Below are 23,103 nucleotides of genomic sequence, written 5' to 3'. Positions count from 1 at the left end.
ACAGAGTAAGACTAAGGACCAATGGTAGAAATTGTTGACATGAAAATTTTAGGATCAAATGCCAGGGCTCTGCTTGTTGTTGTTCTAGGGGTAAGGGAAAACCTCACTATAGACATGTTATGCAAGCAACAGACAGCTCCATATGTGGATACTCTTGAATCACAAGTGGATTCCCTTTGTTAGTATTGGAACTCCAGTTAGGTACAACCAGTGACAACTCTAGCTTCTACTTTTAGAAGTGAATCGAAATACAGATGCAGTTTTTAGGTGTTGCATTTGATCACACTCCTCAGGAAGGAACAGAAAAATATTCACAAGAGGCTTAAGGGTCCCATTCTCCCCAAGAGACTGTGGCTGTTTCCAAATATAACTAGGGTTTGGCACTTACAATCTGGCTTCAACCTATCTTTCTGAACTTATTCCCTATTTCTCCCTCTCACATAGTCTACACTCCAGACAAAAAGGCCTACTTGCTCTTCTCCATACATGACTTTCTGTCTCCCACCTCCATGTGATTGTAGAGAGTAAGATCAATGTCTTGTTCTGGGCACTGTGCTGCTGTGAATGCATCCAAAGATAGAATTCACTTTTTTGATTGGCATGTTACCATTGGCTCATATTGTGCTTGCAACTCACTAAAACACTCAGGATATTTTCATGCAATCTATGGCTTAGCCAAACTGTTTCCATCCTATACTTGTGCAGTTAATTTTTTATCCCCACATGTAAAACTTTAAATTTTAATTTATTAAGTTTTTTGTTGGATTTGACCTATTGTTTAAGTCTGGAGGGATCTTTTTTTTTTAATTCAAACTGTCATTCAGTATGTTAGCTATTATTCTCTGTGACTTGGTTTCCTTATTTGTAAAATGAGGCTAATATCTTCCTGGTTACCACAGAGGAATGTTTTGATTGGCAAAAAAGCACATTTAAAAGCATTTTGAAGAAGTAATTTTATGACTAAAGATAATACATAACTGTTTGGACAAAATAAAAGGCATTTTACAAATGCAAGATAAAATAATTATTGATTTGCATGGCTGCATGGCATAATTCAAACATGTTTCTATTCCAGTGTATCATTTTGAAAGAAAAGGAAGATATCCATTTACTTTGACTTGTTCTTTATGAAATCAATTTTTGAAACTAGCCCTTCTTTGTGCCATCAATTGAGGGAATTCATGAGATCAAAGGAATATGGTAATTCTTTGGCTTTTTGGAGTCTCTTTTCTTAAATTCCTGTCAATCCAGTTTTATAATCAAAGCACATTCTTTTGAGACTTAAGATGACAGCCGGAAACCAGTTGGTATATTTATTGTAAGAGGTTGCTGATGGAGAAATTTTAAATTGAAAAAATCTGCAGGGAAATTATATTGCTTTGGGAAAGTGTAAGTATTAACAAGGTTTGGATTTGGAGTGGTTTTTTTTCTGAAGGTGAAAGTATGTATTGGGCTTTTTTTACCGTTTTCCCTTCTTTTGAAAAACATATTCAACACTGGTATATATGTCCTTCAATTGCACCTATTTTGGGGCAGCTAGGTGGCGCAGTGGATAGAGCACCAGCCCTGGAGTCAGGAGTACCTGAGTTCAAATCCGGCCTCAGACACTTAACACTTACTAGCTGTGTGACCCTGGGCAAGTCACTTAACCCCAATTGCCTCACTAAAAAACAAACAAAAACAAAACAAAACCAATTGCACCTATTTCTACCAAAAATATTTTTCTGATATAAATTATGTTCAATATAAGTTTCAAAATTAATGTTTTCTGGGGCAGCTAGGTGGTGCAGTGGATAGAGCACCGGCCCTGGAGTCAGGAGTGCCTGAGTTCAAATCGGGCCTCAGACACTTAACACTTACTAGCTGTGTGACCCTGGGCAAGTCACTTAACCCCAATTGCCTCGCTAAAAAAAAAAAAATTTAATATGTTTTCCTCTATTCCCAGAAAGCTTTCCTTTTTACAAAAGAAGATACCTAATTTGGGAACAGTGTATAGTCTGTGAATCCTAGATATGTTCAATAAAAGAATATTATTAATTCAATTAAAGTTTTTAATATAAAATACTGCAATAAATAGTAGCAAAATATCTATATTAAAAATAAAGCCTTGGGACAGGTAGGTGGAGCAGTGTATAGAGCACCATCCCTGAATTCAAGGGGACCTGAGTTCAAATCCAGCCTCAGACACTTGACACTTACTAGCTGTGTGACTCTGGGCAATTCACTTAACCCTCATTGCCCCACAAAAAAAAAATGAAGCCTTTTTAATGGACTAGGTGAGAAAGAATAAGTGGAAGTTACTAACTTTGCATTGCAAATTATCTCATTACATATCTGAGCAGATTTTTGGACTGAGCACAGAAAGCCAAACTGGATGAGCTAAAATTCTCTTTGAAGACACAAAATGATGTTTTCATCATCAAAGGAAGGGACATCCTTTTCAGCCATTTCAAATAAATTAATGAATTAAGTGATGTCAACAGGGACATTGATGCACAAATTACCATGGAGATAGGAGGAACCTTGGGAAAACACATCATAGGTCAAATTAACCACCATTATTTAAAATTGTACATTAGAAATGTAATTGTTTCAGAAATTGTGTTTCTCATAAACATTAAAAATTGGACAAATAGAGTACTAAATACTTATCAATGGGGATGTTCCCTGCAACATTTCAGGTTACAACTCATCCATCCCTGTCTATCCTGTGTGACTCTTGCTGATGATCTCCCAAAGTTTGCTTCTACTCAAAGTGCTCATGGCTTTACTTGCTTTCTCTATGCTGTAATAATACCAATCAAGCACATTGGCTAGCCATCAGTTATCCCTTGCTTTCACCACATCCTATCTTCCTTTTTAATCATAATTTCTTTGATCAGACATATTTTACTTCTGTTTTCTTCATAGTTCTTTGTTATCTGTTGCAACCTGTTTACATACACCATGCACCTTACCATTGTCTCATGAGCAATATTTCTTTTAAATTATTCAGAAATGGTAGTATTCCGTGATTTGCAGACATGTAATAAACCAGAAGAATATGGGTACTGAAAAGATGGGCCTCCATTGAAGGGAGAAGGTTGGGATCATCAAAGGAGCTATGAAGTTTTGCAAAGGCAATATAGCCTATTGTCCTCCTCTCATTTAGCCCTGAGACCAATTCTTTTTCCATTTTTGGCATGTGATCAAGATCTACATCTACATATATATATATATATATATGTATGTATGTATTGATTATACTGCTTTATTATCAGTCCATATGCATTTAGTGGGTACTTATGTATTACTTTTTAATCTATGTATGAATTCAATGTCCATAGGAATCTCCACAAAGAGAAACAGAATTTGAGAGACACTGAAAAGTGAGGATGTCTCAATTCTCTATAGGAAGGATAAAGAACAGGGGAAAATATGCTTTCTCAAAAATACTCTGGTTATGCAGCAGTATGATAGGGGAGCAGGTAATATGCATCTATGGGATTGGGCCACTTCTTTATATTACTCTTGAGATGTGTACTTCCTCATCACTATATGGGGGATGGACAATAAATGGCTACTGTTAGATTCAGATTTGCTCATCACTGTTCAGGTATTTGTAGATTAGCAACAGCTTCCACTGGATTGAAACTTCTGGGCTTCCATGAAGTGCACTGTAGTAGCTAGGATGGTTGCTGTGGAAGCTACTGCTGCTAAGGCCTGAAACTCCTATCAGATGATGACTTAGACTACCAGAGACCAACACTAGGGAGGCTGAAATCTTGAAGCAGATATTGGAATCAGAGCACAAAGAGAGAGGACTCCAAGTCTGGAGGCTAGCAGCCAAGAAGTGTACCATCAGCTGGTAAGCCAGGAAGGGAAATGTGATTTTCCCCCACTTCTTTTCCTCAACTTTCCCTCATCATATTCTGTGTCCTGGAACTTAAATTCAAAGCATAGACCTCTCCCCATATTCCTTTTAAATAAGCTGAAGATATGAATGGTTTAGAAATTTCCTTCTACTGCCTCCAAAGAGCTGAGAGGATAATCAGCAGAAGGTTTATAGATAATAGAGGTGGATAGGTCTCTGCAAGAGCATTTAAATTATTCCTTTCATTTTTACTAAGTTCAATAAATTAAGTGACCATAGTGTATTGAATGTCTGAGTCTTATGAATGCAAGGATCTGTCACAAGAGGGCAACCTAAATATGGGGTGGGAAAATTCAGAGCATTAGAATTCAAGTTAAAAACAAATATGTTGAGTAATATTCTATTTTATCTTCTAGTTAACTCCAAACTAGCCAAAAGGGGGGAATAGTTAAAACACTAGCAAGCTGAGCTGCGTACCCTCTGGTGGCAAATGGGGCTACTGCAACCTTTAGGAAAGCTATCCTTTCTAAGTTAGAGAGCAACTAATGCAGCTACTGGGCTTATGACTCAAAGAACACACCACCCCATGGGTAATGCAGATATTGCACACCCTCACAGGATAATTAATATAGTGACAAGCTGCCTTTCTACAGGCTTTATCTAGGCAACACAGGTGTTGATTTGGATTGCTTACACATAGCATATGGCCAGAATTACTACAGGTCTCATAAACAGGTCATTTTAAAAGTCACATAGAGTAATCCATAATGACTACCCTGGACTAATGCTACAAATTACCTCATGAAAATATTTTGCATAAACACTGAATTGAATTGGCCTACATAGACATAAAAAGTTTTATTAAAGAACTACAAAAGTGTTAGGCGCAATTTAAAAATGTTCGCTGGGTCCATTTTTGTGCACAGTTCATATAATACATTATTAGAAAATGTAACATTCAAAAATTAAATTTCATTTAAAAAGTTCCTTTGAGAGTCTGGATGTTGAGGACTACTACTACATATCTCTCTGATTCGGAGTCATAGCTATTGAATCTTGATGAGTTTATTCCCACAATAAATTTTAAAACTAGCCAACACTATGTATTATGTCAAGGTGTCAGTGAATTAGTTAAGTAAATTAGCATAATATTCTGAGATTTTCTTCTATTCCAATGTGGGAATATGGAACAGTTGTTTTGTTGGGTTTTTTTAATCTGGCATTTATTTTTGTTTTTGTTTTTGTTTTTCTTTTTTTGATGGAGGAGCTCTAGTAACCAATTGCCTACTTAGAAAAAGGGTTACTTGGAAAGCAGTATTATGTGAAGTTATGCATTGTTTTTTTTTTAAAACACAAACTGGAAAAAAGTTACAATTTAAGTAAAATTTCTGTTTTAAGTTATCCCTTGTGTTGCCAATGCAGATCTGCAGCTAGACTATAAATTATGTCTTACAAAGGTGCTTGGGCACTGAAAGTTTAAATATGTATCAGAGGCAATACTGGAACTCAGTTCTTCATGGTTCCAAAGCTGGCATCCTGTAAATGATATCGCCTCTTTAATGCTCACTAGTGTTTATACATTACTAAAAAGCACGTGCCATTTTAAAATATTTACATACAACATATAGCTTTTCAACTGCTGGCTTCTTTACAAGTAAAGAAAAAGGCACAGTTATCAAAGAGAACATTTTTATAGCACTTTCAAGTTCAGATATTTTATTCTCCTATATGCCTCAGGCATCAACAGATTCTCTCTCTCTCTCTCTCCTTCTCATTATTGTTCAACACATTCTTTCCCCACTTTTCTCAAACTGAAAAGTAAATCTGTTAAAAAATATTTGCAAAACATGGGGCAATATAGAACTTGGCATTTGTCATCTTAAGCCTTAAAAAAATCCCAAGTTAAGTCCAAAATACAAGTATTATAATTAGGATTCATTGGAATATAGTCATTCAGGAATTTTTTGTTATATTTAAGAACAATGTAATAGATGTTGGAGATGGTAAAGCTCTTATCTCCAAGGGACATATAGGGAACTAATTAAAATATGATATTATGAGAAATTTTCCCTATAGATAAATCTTCCAAGGATAAAAAAGCAATTTTCAAAAAGAAGAAAAGCAAGCTGTCGATGGCCATATGAAACAATACTCCAAATTACTGATAAGAGAAATGTAATTTAAAAGAATTACAAAAGGGCAGCTAGGTGATGCAGTGGATAAAGCACCAGCCCTGGATTCAGGGGGACCTGAGTTCAAATACAGCCTCAGACACTTGACACTTACTAGCTATGTGACCCTGGGCAAGTCACTTAACCCTCATTGCCCTGCAGAAAGAAAGAAAGAAAGAAAGAAAGAAAGAAAGAAAGAAAGAAAGAAAGAAAGAAAGAAAGAAAGAAAGAAAGAAAGAAAGAAAAGAAAAGAAAATGAAAAAAAGAACTCTGAGGTTCATCTTTCGCCCATCAGATTGGCAAAGAGAACCAAAAAAATAAAATGACAGTTATTAGAGGGACTATCTTTGAATTAGCCCAACTATTCTGGCATGTAACTTGGAAATATAACCAAAAAGTCACTAAACTGTGCATATCTACCTTTTAACCTACCAATATCACTAATAGGAATATGTCACAGAGAGATAAAAGAAAATAGAAAAAGACCCATATATGCCAATAAATTTATAGTAGCACTTTGTGTTGTAGCAAAGAAAGACAAAAGGCCTGCTCTTGAGAAGCTCAGAGTCTAGTAAAACTGAAAACATGCAAAAATTATGTTAATTCATTGCTTATGGAACTGTGAATTGGTTCAACACTTCTAGATGAAAATTTGGAATATCTTTTAACCCAGAGATCCCACTACTGGGTTTATATTCATAGGAGCTTAATGACGCTAAGAAAAGACCCATACGTACACACACACACACACACACACACACACACACAAAACCCTCACATACCCCCACTGTAATAACAAAAAAGGAAAACAAAATGTGTGCCCTACAGTCTGCAATGAGAAATTATTACACCATAAGGGATGACATGATTCAAATAATCTCTTGGTCTTTTGATTAAATGATGTAATGTGTAATGTTTATCATATTGTTAACACACCTGTTAGAAGAGGGCAAATCCCCAAAATACATTCTTTGAAAAAATGACACTAAGCCTTTTTCAGCCTCCATGGTTCAATGGAATAGACAAGATTACCTGTAACCAGATTTTGCTTCAGTTATTAGTGAAATAAATCACACTGAAACTGTTGTAAAGATGACCACCACAGAGATTTCCTCTAGGATGATACCACAGGAAAAGGAGCATGCAATATTACCTGTGGACATCTGCAGTATCATTACTAAATATAAAACCAACATCTCTTCCTGCAACCAGTCACCCAAACAATGTATTTATATAGTTTTCAACAACATACTTTATGATTTATACTCCTAGAATACATTTGAAAAATGTATAATATGATGAATTCATGACAAAACTGAGGAATTCCTATATTTATCAGCTGGAGGTCTTCGTTCTCCAAAGTCAGGTACATTTACCTACTTGTTTCTGAGCCTTTCTATAAGCACCTCCAAATTACATTATTCTCTGGGATCATCATGAGTGATTTCAGTGGATGCCTGAATTCCAAGAATTGATTAATATGGGAGGGGAATTCCAATAATTGATTAAAAGCTAGATCTTCCCATTTCTCCATTGCTATTTGTGCTTAGAGGCTTGCTAGAGAAGTGAGTTTTATGGTTGGTTTTAAACAAAGAAAATAAAGTGGCTATTCAAAGAACCACTGAACCAGAATTAACCTATATAACATATCCTACCTTTTCTTTCAGAACAGCACAGAGTTCCAATTGCTTTTTTCTGTCCTGGGCCAACACAGTCTCCATTTCATAAGCAGTACATGCTTCTGCAATGGTTGTTAGAGCTTTTTGTATAAAGTCTTTCTTATCCTTTGCCCAATTTAATAAGAAAATTCTTCTCTGATCCCTGGTTAAACAGTATTGGTTCCAGTATTTCTCATGTGTAACCTAAAAAGGAAGTCACTGAATATTAACATTTTATAATTATAAAAAGTATATTACATTTGATAAATCATTATTGCTTAAATTATGTTGATAAGAAAAGTAAAAGAAAATATGTTTTCTTAATAGAAAGCAATTTTTGTTTAAAAATCAAAGTCTTTTATGTCCAATTAATTAGTTGTTTTAATGAGCACAGCGAATGCCTAACCTTTTTCTTTCTTACAATGGAGAATTGATGGGGAGAATAGGAGAGGGAAATAGATAATATTGAGAAATGACTGAGTTGTTTATACAAAAAGTCCCAATGGAAAAAATGAAGAGAAAAATCACAGCCTTTATATCAGGACAAATAATCAGATTTTCTTAAATTTAGTCAGTTTTTGTAATTTATCAGAATTATAGCACTTATCAGAGCAGTTCTGTGCTTTCCAAATAGATGGAGACTAGAGGCAATCATTCCCAATACTGTCAATAAGCAAGATAATCCCCGTTTTGTAGTCCTTTGCCTGAATATTTTAGATAAGAGCAGGTTTTAACCTTAAAATATCTAAATAACCAAGCCAATTTTTCACTTCATTTGCTAGGATAGCCTGGGCCTCTGAGTTTTCATACAGCATTTGTTTAACATGTGAGCAAGGTGTAAGAGTAGGTGAGCAAACAGGGAAGAGAAAAGAGGCTTTGACACAAATACTTCATTTCTTGGTGGCTAAGTATACAATGAACAGATTGTAGCTTCACTTTTTAAAAAAAGGCAGTGTGATATGAATTTATATTTTTAATTCTGAAAACTAAAATCCAACTGTTCTGTTAACTTGTTAGCTCCTATCCACAAAACCTCAAATAGACCCATTTAGCACCTGCCAAACGTTTTGAAAGGAAGCAGACATGATTATGAAAATAATTATAAGATCCCTAAGACTTAAATAGAATTCATTGTTAATATTAGGTAAACAGAAAAAACAAAAAGAAACTAACTAGTAAGTAAGAATTAATCTCTTGGAAACATGAACTTTCAGAAAGGTACAAATTGGAAAAGCAAGAACATCATTTAACTCCCTAAAAGAATGATTATTTATTAACTCCTCCTATTAATGCAGCATTAATAGTTTTCCTTAGAGATATGTCTATGATACCTGGAAACTCAAACCTTAATATATAATCTTTGCATTCAAAATATTTATGAAGTATCTTCAAAGCCCAATGTGGTGCTGTGGGTCAGAGGGAAAAAAGAATGATGCAAACCTAAATTATGTGCGGCCCCTGCATTCAAAAAACTTATAGTCTTCTAAGGTGAAATGATGAGAGAGAGACAGAGAGAGAGAGAGAGAAAGAGAGAGAGGATAAAGATATAGATGTAAGATAATTAAAATAACATGAATGTATTTAACCATTTTTACTTCAGACTTCTGAACATGAAGCATGATGAAGTTGAATACTTCTTTTCAGAAGCCTACCTTAAAAGTTCATAGATTAAAAAAAGAAATATAAAACATACATTTAGTTTCTATTATTAAGTATAAAACCCATTAAACAAGGCTAAGAATAACAATGAATTTATCTATAAACCTGTAACAACTGTTGCAGAAGCCTATCCTACTCATGAAATGAAACACTTTGAATTTTCTCTAGCTTAGCTAAAAAAATGCAGCCCTTTACAAAAATTTTCATTATGAAGACATAATAATTCATCAAGAACAGGAATGACAATAATGATTAGATAAGACTGTACAATGATGGCCATATCCTTTTAACCATTTATCTTCTTTAGACTCTATGAGCTAAATTATTTCCAAAAGGTCAATTTCAACAAGATCTCTGTGTTGACTATGTAATTTTTTTCTAACAAATAAACTTCTTAGTAAAGCACTCACCAGATCATGCCTAGATTTGTGAGGTAAATACTTTTGTAACATATCCAAATACAAAGCTCTTCTTCCCTGAATATCTTTTGGATACTGATCTACAATTGTCTGGTAAATCCACTGATCTTCTTCATTCAACTCAAAGTTCCTAAAAGCAATAAAAATGCCAAACCACATTATTTTAACAAGGCTGGATTAAACAGTGATGTGGACAGTGTGTTTAGCAATTTGGGGGATTTTCATGCAATTTGCAATAGATAAAAAATAAACCCTAATTAAGCATAAGTAACTAAATTTAAGTTTTTAATGCAGCAAAAACCTAAATTCTAATAAAAATGGAGGTGCTTCAGCCCCAAATTTGATCATGACCTGAATTTTAACCAATAAATTAAAGAAAATAGATTTGAACCTACAGTAAACAATTACATGTTACCAAACCTGAGAAGTGAGTGGAAATGGAAAACTTCCTACAGAAATATAAAATACTTTAACCAACAGAACCAGAAATATAGATCCTTAAAAACTCAATCTCAGAATATAGAAAAGCAAGTACTTTAATTCAGTACTAGTAGAACTGTGTTTTGGTCAGGCCATTCTGGAAAGAAAATGGAACTATGTTCAAAAAGTTACTAAATAGTGCACATCCTCTGCCACAGTAATAACACTGGCAGGCCTATACCCCAAAAGAGATAAAATTAAGAGGAAAACAATTCATATGTACAAAAGTATTTATAGCAATTCCTTTTTGGAGTGGCAAAGAAGTGGATATTAAGGCAATTTTCATCAATTGGAGAAAGGCTGAACAAGTTGTTTTATGAGAATGTAATGGAGCATCATTATAACATAAGAAATGATGAAGAGGACGGTTTCAGAGAAACTTGGGAAGACATATGAATTATTGCAAAGTGAAATAAGCAGAATAAGGAGAATAAATTGCACAATAATAATAACAACATTTTAAAGATAAACAGCTTTAAAAGACTTAAAAACTCTGATCAATGTAATAACTCACTATGATTCCAAGAGATCAATGATCGCAGCCTGACAGATATCCAGAACAGAATATAATTTTATATCGCCAATATGGGAATGTGTTTTGCTTTACTTTGCATATTTCTGACAAGCATTTTTTTTCAATGAGTAGAGAAGGAGATGAGGAGAGCAAATAAATTCTTTTTGGGGGGGGGGGGCGGGGAGAGGCAGGGCAATGAGGGTTAAGTGACTTGCCCAGGCTAGTCAGTGTCAAGTGTCTGAGGCCGGATTTGAACTCAGGTCCTCCTGAATGCAGGGCTAGTGCTATATCCACCAAACCACCTAGCTGTCCCTGAACAAATAAATACTTGAAAAAATAAAAATTAAATTAGAATAAATGGCAAAGAAACTAATTGGAATAACTAATGTCTTCTGTAATGTATCAGGATACAAAATTAATTCATAAACATTGTCAGCATTTCATTTAGCAGTAATAAAATCCATAAGGAAAAGAAAGAAGAATAAATACCATCAAAATAACTACCAAATGAATAAAATAGATGGGAGTCAATCTTCCAAGACACACTCAAAGCATATAGATACAATTAAACACTTTTTACAGAAATAAAGAAAATTAACTGGAGTGATATTCATCAGTCATATTTGGGTCATGCCAAATAACATGTTATTTTTAAATTAATTTATAAATTTAATGTTTTACTACTGAGAAAATTAAGGGATACTTTGTAGAACAATAAAAATGAAAGCAAAATTCATCCACATAAAAAGGGTGGTCTCCAGGGAAATAATGGGGAAAAGCAGTACTGAAGGGGAAATAGCAATTCTAGACTTCAAACTATATTACAATGCAGCAATCATCAAAACCTTTTGGCACTTGTTAAAAAATAGAAACATAAATGTGCGGAACAAACAAGATAAGCAAGAGTCAGAAACAAATTAATTTAATATCCAAGGGCTTGATAAGTCCAAGAATATAAATTACTTGGGAAAAGATCCTTTATTCAACAAAAAAAATTAGAGAAAACTAGAAAGCAGTTTGGCAAATAGCTCAATATCAGCATTTTATAACATATACCATGAGGGATGTATCAGAACCAGCTCTAATCACCTCCTGATACCTGATTGTTAAATTTTCATTATATGCATTTGCACCTCAGAAATTGGCAAAAACAAAAAATCAGGGCTTGATTTCTTATTTTCTTCATCGACTAGACTTAAGAACTTGATGGAGAAAATGTTACTAATGCAGATTAAGTTTAAAAGTATGTCATGGGGGCAGCTAGGTGGCACAGTGGATGGAGCGCCGGCCCTGGGTTCAGGAGGACCTGAGTTCGGATCTGGCCTCAGACACTTGACACTTGCTGGCTGTGTGACCCTGAGCAAGTCACTTGGCCCCAAATGCCTCACCAAAAAAAAATTAAAAAGTATGTCATGTACCTTTTTTCACAGCCAATTGTTAAGCATTTCCCAGCACATCCTTTATATCACAATAAATTCCAAAAGGACATGCAGCCTAAATATAAATGCTCACACAATGAAAAAAAGATCAGAAAAAATGTAAGGAAAGATCTTTTACAACTATTTCTAGGGGTAAGATTCTTAACCAAACAAGAAACAGAGTGTCTGGTAAAAGAAAAAATAGACAATTTTGATTACATGAAACTTAAATTTCTTTTGATGAGCAAAATCCATGTAGTTGGCTAAAAAAGGAAACTAATAATTAGGAACATTTTGTATCTATTATCTTTGATATGAGGATATGAAAAATGTATAAAGAAATAATATAAACATAAGACCAAGAGCCACTCCCCAATAGATTAAGAAGTATGAACATAGCGTTCTCAAAAGAAGTAACTGTCATATAAAAGATTTCTCCAAATCAATCTTAATAAGAGAAATGCAAATTAAAGCAAACCTAAGATTTCACCTCATACTAACCAAATTTACAAAACAGAGTCAATCAACACTAAAGGGAATGCAGGAAGGCAGGCACGTGAATATCTCACTAGTAAAGCTTTGATATGTTCCAACCATTCTGGGAAAAGGTTTCATATTATGCAAGAAGAGTCACTAAAGTATTTATATTTTTGACCCAGATATCTCACTAATAGATTTATACCCCAAAGACAGCAAAAGGGAAAGGGAAAGGCCCCATATTTACCAAAATAATCACAGGAGCACTTTTTGTTGTAGCAAAAAATTGGAATTCTTAAGCAAAGATCATCTATTCAATAAGAAGTGCTGAGAAAACTGGAGAGTAGTTTGGGAAAGAAGTCAATTCTATCATCTAACATCAGAGGCATATATATGGTGGAGACAGCTCATACTGGCCCCTAAATCCATTAAAGGCAGTGTCCACTGAATAGGGAATGACTAATTTTAGTATATGAACATAATTAAATATTATTGTGTGACAGTAAATGATGAAGACATAAAACTCATATGAATGGAAATGGAGTGAAGCAAGAAGAATCAGGTAAATGGTATATACAATGACTATGAAAATATAAAATGAAAACTGAAGCCAGACACTGAATTTATAATGACTAGTCCTTTTGCTAGAGAAGAGATGTAGAAATTCACCACCCTCATTTCATTGGAGAGATGGGTAATTATGGCTGTGGAATGTTGCATGCATTGCCAATCATGGCAGTTGTATATATTGGTTTTATTAACTTTTGTTTGTCACCAAGCAAGGCTCAGGGAAGAGAGGGGACATAACTTGAAACAACTGTGATTTTTTTTTAAAGGGATCAATAAAACTTTTTTAAATCAATTTTTAAAATTGATGACCCACAAAGTAATCAACTTTTCTTTTCTTTCCTTTTTACACTGACTTTTTTTTAATCTATAATAAATTGATTAAATACTAGAACTTGGAAGACAATGTGAAAAAAACACAGAAAAACATGAAAAATAAAGAACATAAAGAAAAAACATGTTCTGTTCTGTATTCAAACTTTATCAATTCTCTCTCTGGAGATGGATAGCATTTTTTTTCTTTTTTTTTTAATTTATGAAGTTAAGCATTTCCACAGCAGTAGGGGGAAAAGGCAATTGCACGCAAAACTACAAACCTATTTTGCACAACTTGCTTTTCCTTTTACATATATAATAAAGTTATCATGTAATTTTTTTCCTTTTTGTCTACCCCCATGCCCTAGCGATATTTACCATAAGACACACACACATACACACACACACACACACACACACACACACAATCATTCTATACATACTTCTACTTTTCAGTTATTTCTCTGGATGCAGATAGTGTCTTTCTTCATAGGTCCTTCATAGTCATTTTAGGTATTTATAATAGTCAAAATGACTTAGCCACTCAAAGTTGTTCTTAAAACGATATTATTGTTACCATGTACAGTGTTCTTATGGTTTTGCTTATTTCACTCTTCATTATTTCATGCAAGCCTATCTATGCTTTTCTAAAATCAACAAGCTCATCATTTCTTTTTTTGTTTGTTTTTGGTTTTTTTTATTTTTTTTTAGTGAGGCAGTTGGGGTTAAGTGACTTGCCCAGGATCACACAGCTGGCAAGTGTTAAGTGTCTGAGGCCAGAGTTGAACTCAGGTCCTCCTGACTCCAGGGCTGGTGCTCTATCCACTGCACCACCGAGCTGCCCCCTCATCATTTCTTATAGAACAGTAGTATTCCATCATAATCATATACCACAAAGGCAGCTAGGTGGCACAGTGGATAGAGCACTGGCCCTGGATTCAGGAGGACCTGAGTTCAAATCCAGCCTCAGACACTTGACACTTACTAGCTGTGTGACCTTGGGCAAGTCACTTAACCCCAATTGCCTCACAAAACAAAACAAATAATCAAATACCACAACTTGTTCAGCTTCCCCAATTGACAGGCTTCTCTACAGTTTTCAGTTTTTTACCATAAGAAAGAGTTCTGCTATAAATATTTCAGAACAAATAGGTTCTTTTCCTTTTTCTCTAATCAACTTTGGAAATAGATCTAGTACTGGTATTGCTGGTCAAAGAGTATAGGCTATTTACTAACTCTTTGGGGATAATTCCAGATTGCTCTTCAAAATGGCTGGATCATTTCACATTTCCACCAACAGTGAATTAGTGTCCCCATTTTTCCACATTCCCTCCAACATTTGTCGCTTTCCCCTTCAATCATTTTAGTCAATCTGATATGACATTTCAAGTTTGTTTTAATTTGCATATCTCTAATTAATAATGATTTGAGCATTTTTTCATATTACTATAAAGTGTTTTGATTTATTCATCTGACAACTGCCTGTTCAAATTCATTGACCATTTATCAATTGGGGAAGGACTTATATTCTTATAGATTTCTCAAATATCTTTATATATTTGAGATATGATACCTTTATCTGAGAAACTGTCTATCATATTTTCCCAATATTTTGCTTTCCCTCTGATCTTGACTACATTAGTTTTATTTGTACAAAAACCTTTTAATTTAATGTAATTATAATGTAATTAATGAAATTATCCATTTTACACTTCACTTTGCTCTGTTTATTCATACACTGTTTACTTGTCCATAAGACTAAGAAGTAATATGTTCCACATTCTTGTAATATCTCTCTTTATATCTAGGTCATGTATCCATTTTGACCCAATCTTGGTAAATAGTGTAAGATTTTTATGTATGCCCATTTTCTGCCATACTGGTTTCCAGCTTTCCCAGTAATTTTTTACCAAATAATGAATTCTTATCCCCCAAACTTGTCTCTACACTTGTCAAATGCAAAGTTGCTATATTTCTTTCCTGCTATAAATTATATGTCTACTCTATTTTATTGATCTACCTTTCTCTTTCTTGGCCAATACTAGATAGTTTTGATAATTACTGCCTTATAATATGCTTTAAACTCTGATATTTAAAAGCCTCCTTCCTTTATATTTTTTTCATTATTTCTGTTGTTATTCTTGATTTTATATTTTTCCAAATGAATTTTATTGTTATTTTTTCTAATTCAGTAAGATATTTTTTGTAAGTTAATTGTGATGGTCATGAATATATACATATATATATGTATATAAGTTTAGAAAAAATTGTCATTTTTATTATATTACCCCTATCTATTGTAAAAAAATATTTTAACTGGGGGGCCTAATCTGTAGACTCCTGCCTGGCTATCTGACTGCTTTTAATTTAATATGGGCCATTTATAAATTCCCCCACTGCTTCTCCCAAATTGATAAGAAAAAGATTAGGAAGCCTCTTATAATTTATGAGCAAAGGGTTTATTTATGAAAATAAACTTAAAAATAAGAATAAAGCAAGAAATATGACCTGACTGTGTTTTAAACTTTCTTTCCTGCTGTTTCTGCCACCGCTTATGCTTCCAACCCCCTAGCCCCATCTCTCGTCTGTGGGTACGGCTGCCCATCTGCCATCTGTGCTTACAAACCCGAGCTGCATCTTCTCTGACGTCCCCCTTTCACTGTCAGCCATGCCTGCAACTTTCTTAGCATCCCCCTGCGTCTCCTCTTTCCATAGCATCTCCCTCTTCTAACTTCTCTGTAGCAACCCCCTCTTTTCACTGTAGTGACCCATGTTTCACCATATCGACCCCTCGGCATCTCTGCCTCCCAAGCTAACCCTAACCCTAACCCTAATGCGATCCCTAACCCTAACCCTAACCCTAATACGATCCCTAACCCTAACCCTAACCCTAACCCTAACCCTAACCCTAATGCGAACCCTAACCCTAACCCTAACCCTAACCCTTCTCTCCCCTCAGACCTCGGGCCAACCATGCCCCCACACACCAAGCTAATTCATTGGCTCCCCCAGTGCAGGTGTCCAAGGCTGGCAGGGACACTAAGTCTTCATGCCATGGGCACCTGGAGCCAGGGCTGGGCAGAGGAAGCTGGTGCATCCCTGAGGTTTTTTGTGTGCATCCCTGCTGAGCAGGGCCTGGGCTCATGAGGCCCACGTGCCCAGGGTGACTTCATGCAGAGCAGTTAGGCTGAGGGAGGGGCAGCCCATTTGGGGAGCCCGAGGCTGATTTAAGATGCTCACACTATCCATGAATAATCAATATTTTTCCAACTATTTCAATCTGATTTTATTTGCACAAAAAGTGCTTTTTTTATAATTTTGTTTATATAATTCCTGGGTAAGCATACTCCCAAGTATATTATACTGTCTAGAATTATTTTAAATGGGGTAGCTCTTACTATTTCTTCTTCCAGGATTTTGTTTGTGATATAAAGGAATGCTGATGACACGTGGATTTGCTTTATATCCTCCTACTTTGCCAAAATCATTGTTTCAATTAACTTTTTAGTTGAATCTTTGGAGTTTTCCCAGTATATCATCAAAACATCTGCAAAAAGAGATAGTTTTATTGCCTCATTCCCTATTCTGATTCCTTTTATTTCTTTTTCTTCTCTTATTGCTATTGCTAAGATTTCCAACACAATATTGAATAATACAAGTGACAGTGGGCACCCTTATTTTACACCTGATCCTACTGGGAAGGTTTCTAACTTATCCCCATTACAAATAATGCTTGCTGATGGTTTTAGAAAAATGCTTTTTATCGATTTAAAGAAAAATCCATTTATACCAATATTTTCAAGTGATAATAGAAATGTGTTATACTCTATCATATAATCATATTATTGTTTTTACTTTTACTATTATATAATCAATTAACAATTTTAATAGTTTTCCTTTATCCCCACATTTCTTATATAAATCACACTTGGTCACAATGTATAATCATTGTAATATTTTATTGTAATCTTTTAGCTAGTATTTTATTTAGGATTTTTGAGTCTATATTCATTAATGAAATTGGCCTGTGATTTTCTTTCTCTGTTTTTGCTCTTCCTAGTTTAAGCATCAGTTTCATATTTGTTTTATAAAAGGAGTTTGGTGGGATCCCATCTTTGCCTATTATCCCAAGTAATTTCTTTAATATTGAAATTAGTTGATCTTTAAATGTTTGACAGATTTCACTTGTAAATCCATCTTAGGAAGCTCATTTATGGTTTGCGTTTTTCATGATAAGTCCTTCAGAGTTGTCTTGGATCACTGTATTGCTAAGAATAGCTAAAACATTCACAGTTGATCACCATGCAATATTGCCGTTAGTATATATAATGTCCTGGTTCTATTCGTTTCACTTTGCATCTGTTCATGTAAATCTTTCCAGTGTTTTGTTTTTGTTTTTGTTTTTGAGAGCATGCTGCTCATCATTTCTTGTAATACAATAGTATTCCATCACAATTATATGCAACAACTTGTTCAGCCACTCCCCCATTGATGGACAACCCCTCAGTTTCCAATTCTTTGCCCCCACAAAAAGAGCTGCTATAAATATTTTTGTACATATATGTCCTTTTCCTTTTGGTTTTTTATCTCTTTAGAATATTTATCTAGGAGTGTTATTGCTTGTTCCAAGGATATGCATGGTTTTATAGTCCTTTGGGCATAGTTCCAAATTGTTCTACAGAATGGCTGAATCAGTATACGATTTCATCAACAGTGCATTAGTGTTTCAATTTTCCCACATCCCCTACAACAGTTGTCATGTTACTTTTCTGTCTTATTAGCCAATCTGAGAGGTGTGGGGTGGTAGCTCAGAGTTATTTTAATTTATATTGCTCTAATCAATACTGATTTAGAGCACTTTTTCATATGACTACAGGTGGCTTTGATTACTTTTCCTAAAAACTGCCTGATCCTATCATTTGACCATTTATTAATTTAGGATTTTTAAATAAATTTTATTATTTTTAATAAATGTGAGTCTTCTCTATAATTGAGAAATGAGGTCTTTATCAGAGGAGTTTTTATAAAAAATTTTCACAAATATGATTATTAACTATGTATTTCCCTCCATCCTATTTTCTCCATTTATCCCACTTTCTCTCATTAATATTCTCAAAAGTATTTTGCTTCTGACTTTTATCTCCCCCAAACTGCATTCCCTTATATCAAACTTCCCCCCCTTCTTTTATACCTTTCGCCTCCTATTTTCCTGTAGGGTAAGATAGATTTCTATATGCAACTGAGTGTGTATGTTATTCTCTCTTTGAGCCAATTCTAATAAAAGTAAGATTCATGTACTCCTCCCTACCTATGATATCTTCTCCACTGTAAAAGCTCTTTTGCACCTCCTTTTTGTCAGATAATTTGCCCCATTTCACTTCTCCCTCTCCCCTTCTCTCAGTGCATTCCTCTTTCTCATTCCTTAATTAATTAATTAATTAATTAATTTTTTTTTAAGTGAGGCAATTGGGGTTAAGTGACTTGCCCAGGATCACACAGCTAGTAAGTGTTAAGTCTCTGAGGCCGGATTTGAACTCAGGTACTCCTGACTCCAGGGCTGGTGCTCTATCCACTGCACCACATAGCTGCCCCCTTAATTTATTTTTTTAGATAATCATCCCATCATATTCAATTCACTCCCATGCCCTCTGTCTATGTATTTACTGTACTTTCAGGATTTATAAGTATCATTTTCCTATGTAGGAATGTTAGCAGTTCAGTCATATAAAATCTCTTATGATTTCTCTTTCCTATTTACCTTTTTATGCTTATCTTGAGTCTTGTAATTGAAAGTCAGATTTTCTATTCAACTCTGATCTTTTCATCAGGAATGCTTGAAAATTCTCTATTTCATTGAATAACTATTTTTTCCTTGAAGAATTATGATCAGTTTTGCCAGGTAGGTGATTCTTGGTTGTAATCCTAGCTCTTTTTCCAATCGTTAATATCATATTCTAAGGCTTTGATCCTTTAATGTAGATACTGCTAAATTTTATATTATCCTAACTGTGGCTCCATAATATTTGAATTGATTCTTTTTGGCTGCTCACAATGTTTTCTCCTTGACCTAAGAGCTTTGGAATCTAGCCATAATATTCTTGGGAGTTTTTAATTTTAAGATCTCTTTCATGAGGTGATTGGTGGAGTCTTTCCATTCTATTTTACCCTCTCATTCTAGAATATCAGGACTGTTTTCCTTGATGATTTCTTGAATGATGATGTCTAGGCTCTTTTTTTTTTTTTTTTTGATCATGGTTTTCAGGTAATCAAAGAATTCTTAAATTATCTCTCCTAGATATATTTTCCAGGTCAGCTGTTTTTCGAATGAGATATTTCACATTTTATTCTAATTTTTCATTCTTTTGATTCCATTCGATTGTTTCTTGATGTCTTATAAAGTCATTAGCTGGGCAGCTAGGTGGCACAGTGGATAGAGCACTGGCCCTGGATTCAGGAGGACCCGAGTTCAAATCCGGCCTCAGACACTTGACACTTACTAGCTTTGTGACCCTGGGCAAGTCACTTAACCCCCATTGCCCCGCAAAAAAAAAATAATAAAATAAAATAAAGTCATTAGCTTCCACTTGCCTAATTCTAATTTTGAAGGAATTATTTTCTTCAGTGAACTTTTTACCTCTCCATTTGGCCAATTCTGTTTTTCAAAACATTCTTCTCTTCATTGAATTTTTGTGCCTCTTTTACCTGGCCTATTCTGTTTTTAAGGTATTTTCTTCAGTATTTTTTGCCTCCTTTAACCAAGCTGTTGAGTCTTTTTTTCATAATTTTCTTGCATCACTTTCATTTGTCTTCCTGATTTTTCCTCTACCTCTATTAGTTGAATTTTGAAATCCTTTTTGAGCTCTTCCATGACCTGAGACCAATTCATTTCTTTTTATGCTTTGTTTTCTACTCCTGAGTTTGTTTTTATCTTCTTTGTCACTGTAGTAACTTTCCATAGTCTGCGTCTTTTTCTGCTATTTGCTCATTTTCTAGCCTATTTCTTTTTTAATTTATCTCCATAATATTTTTATCATATCTCTTAAGTTTTCAAAATAAACCATAATATTATCTGTGACTAGAGCTAATTTAACATCTTTTTGCCTATGTTTATTCCATTACTTTTGGTGGATACCTTATTGATTTAGCTAATCAAGATGGTATCAAATAATAATGGTAAAATTACATAAAGTTGTTTTACAACCGTCCATAGTGGGAAGGAGGTTAATGTTTATTCTTTATAAATACATTTCCTTTTTTCCCTCTAGCCTATTTCTTGACTTTTAACTCTATGCTAAAGTGGGGCTCTGCTTTTAGAGTGAAGGGGGCACTGTCCCAAGCTTCAGGATTTTTGTGCAGTTGTTTTCAGAGATAATTCTGGAAACATGTAAGTTTTCACTTCTTCCTAGGTGGTATGATCTAGGTAGAGATGTGTTTGCTACTCTCCTGGTCTGTGCTTTGGTCTGAGACCATAAGTACTCTTACCCTGGAACTTTGACCAAGGCCCCAGCTCCCTGGTGTGCTAGTGTTCCTCCTCACCCTGGACTACAACCCAGATCCAAGTATGGGCAATGCAACAGAATGCTACCCTCAGTGCAAATGTTCTCCTATAAACTCCTTCTGACCAGTTGTCTGACACCTTATCATCTATGAGCTGAGAGGTCTGGAAATTGCCACTGCTGCTACTGATGGAGTCACCTCCAAGACCTACTACTGGTTTGCTGGGGCTTGGGTTGAACTAGATTGCACTCTGCTCTTACCCCTGTACAATAGATCTTTCCTGCTGACCTTCTAAGTTTGTCTTGGACTGGAAAATTATTTCACCCTGTCCTTTTGTGGATTCTGCTGCTCCAGAATTTGGTTTGGTGCATTATTTAAAGTTATTGGAGGTAATCTGGGAAGAGCTGGGGCAAGTGCTTGCATTTTCTCTACCACCTTGGCTCCACCCAAGATAAAGCATTCTGCTTGGCCTCAGAATATAGAATCAGGAGCAACAGATGTAAGTCGCAAAGGTGCGAATTTGGCTTAATGTCTGAAAAAAATGTGCTAATAATTAGAGTTGTGCACAAGTAGAATGGGCTACCTTGAGAGGTATTAGGGTCCTCCTCAAGGGAGATCTTCAAGCAGAGGCTAGAAGACCACTTGTTGGTTATATAATAGTATAAATTCCTTTTGCATAATGAAATAAACTATATGATGTGAAGAAACAATAAAAAATAAGTCTTCATACATGCATATAGTGCTTTACGGTCTACACAGTACTCCCTTCAAAATGATCATATAAAATACTTTGTACTAGTATTATCCCTGTTTATCAATGAGGAGAAATAGGGAACTTAGAAAAGTCCAAGGTGCCTTTCTATTCTAAAATTTTGTTATTCTGTGATTCCCAGCATCACACAAATTAGCAATAACTTTCCAAAGAGCACAGTGCAATGTCAGAGTTAAAATTAAAACCTAAGTCTCTTGAATTCCAAACCTGTGCTCTTGCTACAGTGTCATGTTCTGGGTTTGTTTTTTTTGGTTTTTTTGCACTCCAATTTTAACAAAAATAACTGCAAATTTAATTAATTGGGACAAGAAAATCCAGATGCAAATGAAAATCAGAGGTTCTATATATTTGATTCAAGAAGGAAATGGTATTACTTCTGCATCTATAGAAAAATTTGAATGTATTAAAGACCTTTGGTTATTATCCTTCTATTATCCTCAAAACCCTTTTTATAATTGAAGACAGATTAATACATTCAATATTACTAATGGGAATTTCACTGTCCTCTTACAAGGTGTCCTAGTTTTGATGAAGTATATCATTTGCCTGGTAAGTAGCAAGACAGTAGGACTTTTTTTTTTCCTCAGGAAAAGAGAATACTTTTCCCTGAACTGCCATTATGCAGCCTTATATTCTATGGACCAATGACTGGAGATAAGAAAGGAAGGGCTGAAAGCTTTTCTAAAGGAGGAGGAAAAAAGGTCTACTCCATGATATCATAAGTATTAGCATCTTTGACCCTGAAATGGTCAAATACTCAATTGTAGAGAAAGGATATGTGACAAATTGCCACTGACTGGATACACAGAATCTTTGGCCCCTGCCAGAATCAGCTTTGTATGTATAAAAAGACAAGCAGGGCAGCTAGGTGGTACAGTGGATAAAGCACCGGTCCTGGATTCAGGAGTACCTGAGTTCAAATCCGGCCTCAGACACTTGACACTTACTAGCTGTGTGACCCTGGGCAAGTCACTTAACCCCCATTGCCCCGTGCAAAAAAAAAAAAAAAAAAGACAAGCAAATACTTCTGAATATACAGTATTTCAGAGAGGTAGTTAAATATAGAGAAAGACATATCTGAGCCCCTGTACATTTGAAATCACCCTCTATTCATCCTAGGCAAAATGTTTAAGAGAACAAGATTTTAACAACATACTATCAAAGAGTCTGTCTTCATCTGAGTTAATGTTGATGCATTTTTGATGGTCGAGTCATCCCATCTCTATATCTAAATGTTCTACTTCCCCATATAAAATATACTAGGAAGGATAGAACTGAAGTCCATGTCCTCATTAATACTTTA

The 23,103-nt window shown here is 34.8% G+C and overlaps 1 protein-coding gene across 1 annotated transcript in view; it reads right to left on the bottom strand.

Moving 5' to 3' along the window:
* CCDC148 (coiled-coil domain containing 148) overlaps nucleotides 1–23,103 on the bottom strand; it is a 306,036-nt gene that overhangs the window by 150,235 nt on the left and 132,698 nt on the right. Inside the window, exons 9-10 of the mRNA XM_043991473.1 lie at nucleotides 9,752–9,890; nucleotides 7,680–7,886 (exon numbers count right to left, since the gene is read on the bottom strand). Coding sequence (XP_043847408.1) covers nucleotides 7,680–7,886; nucleotides 9,752–9,890 — 346 coding nt within the window. The remainder of the gene's footprint in view (nucleotides 1–7,679; nucleotides 7,887–9,751; nucleotides 9,891–23,103) is intronic.

Source organism: Dromiciops gliroides, chromosome 3 (assembly GCF_019393635.1).
Source record: "Dromiciops gliroides isolate mDroGli1 chromosome 3, mDroGli1.pri, whole genome shotgun sequence".
Lineage (NCBI taxonomy): Eukaryota > Metazoa > Chordata > Mammalia > Microbiotheria > Microbiotheriidae > Dromiciops > Dromiciops gliroides.
This window is presented reverse-complemented; position numbering and strand designations above follow the sequence as displayed.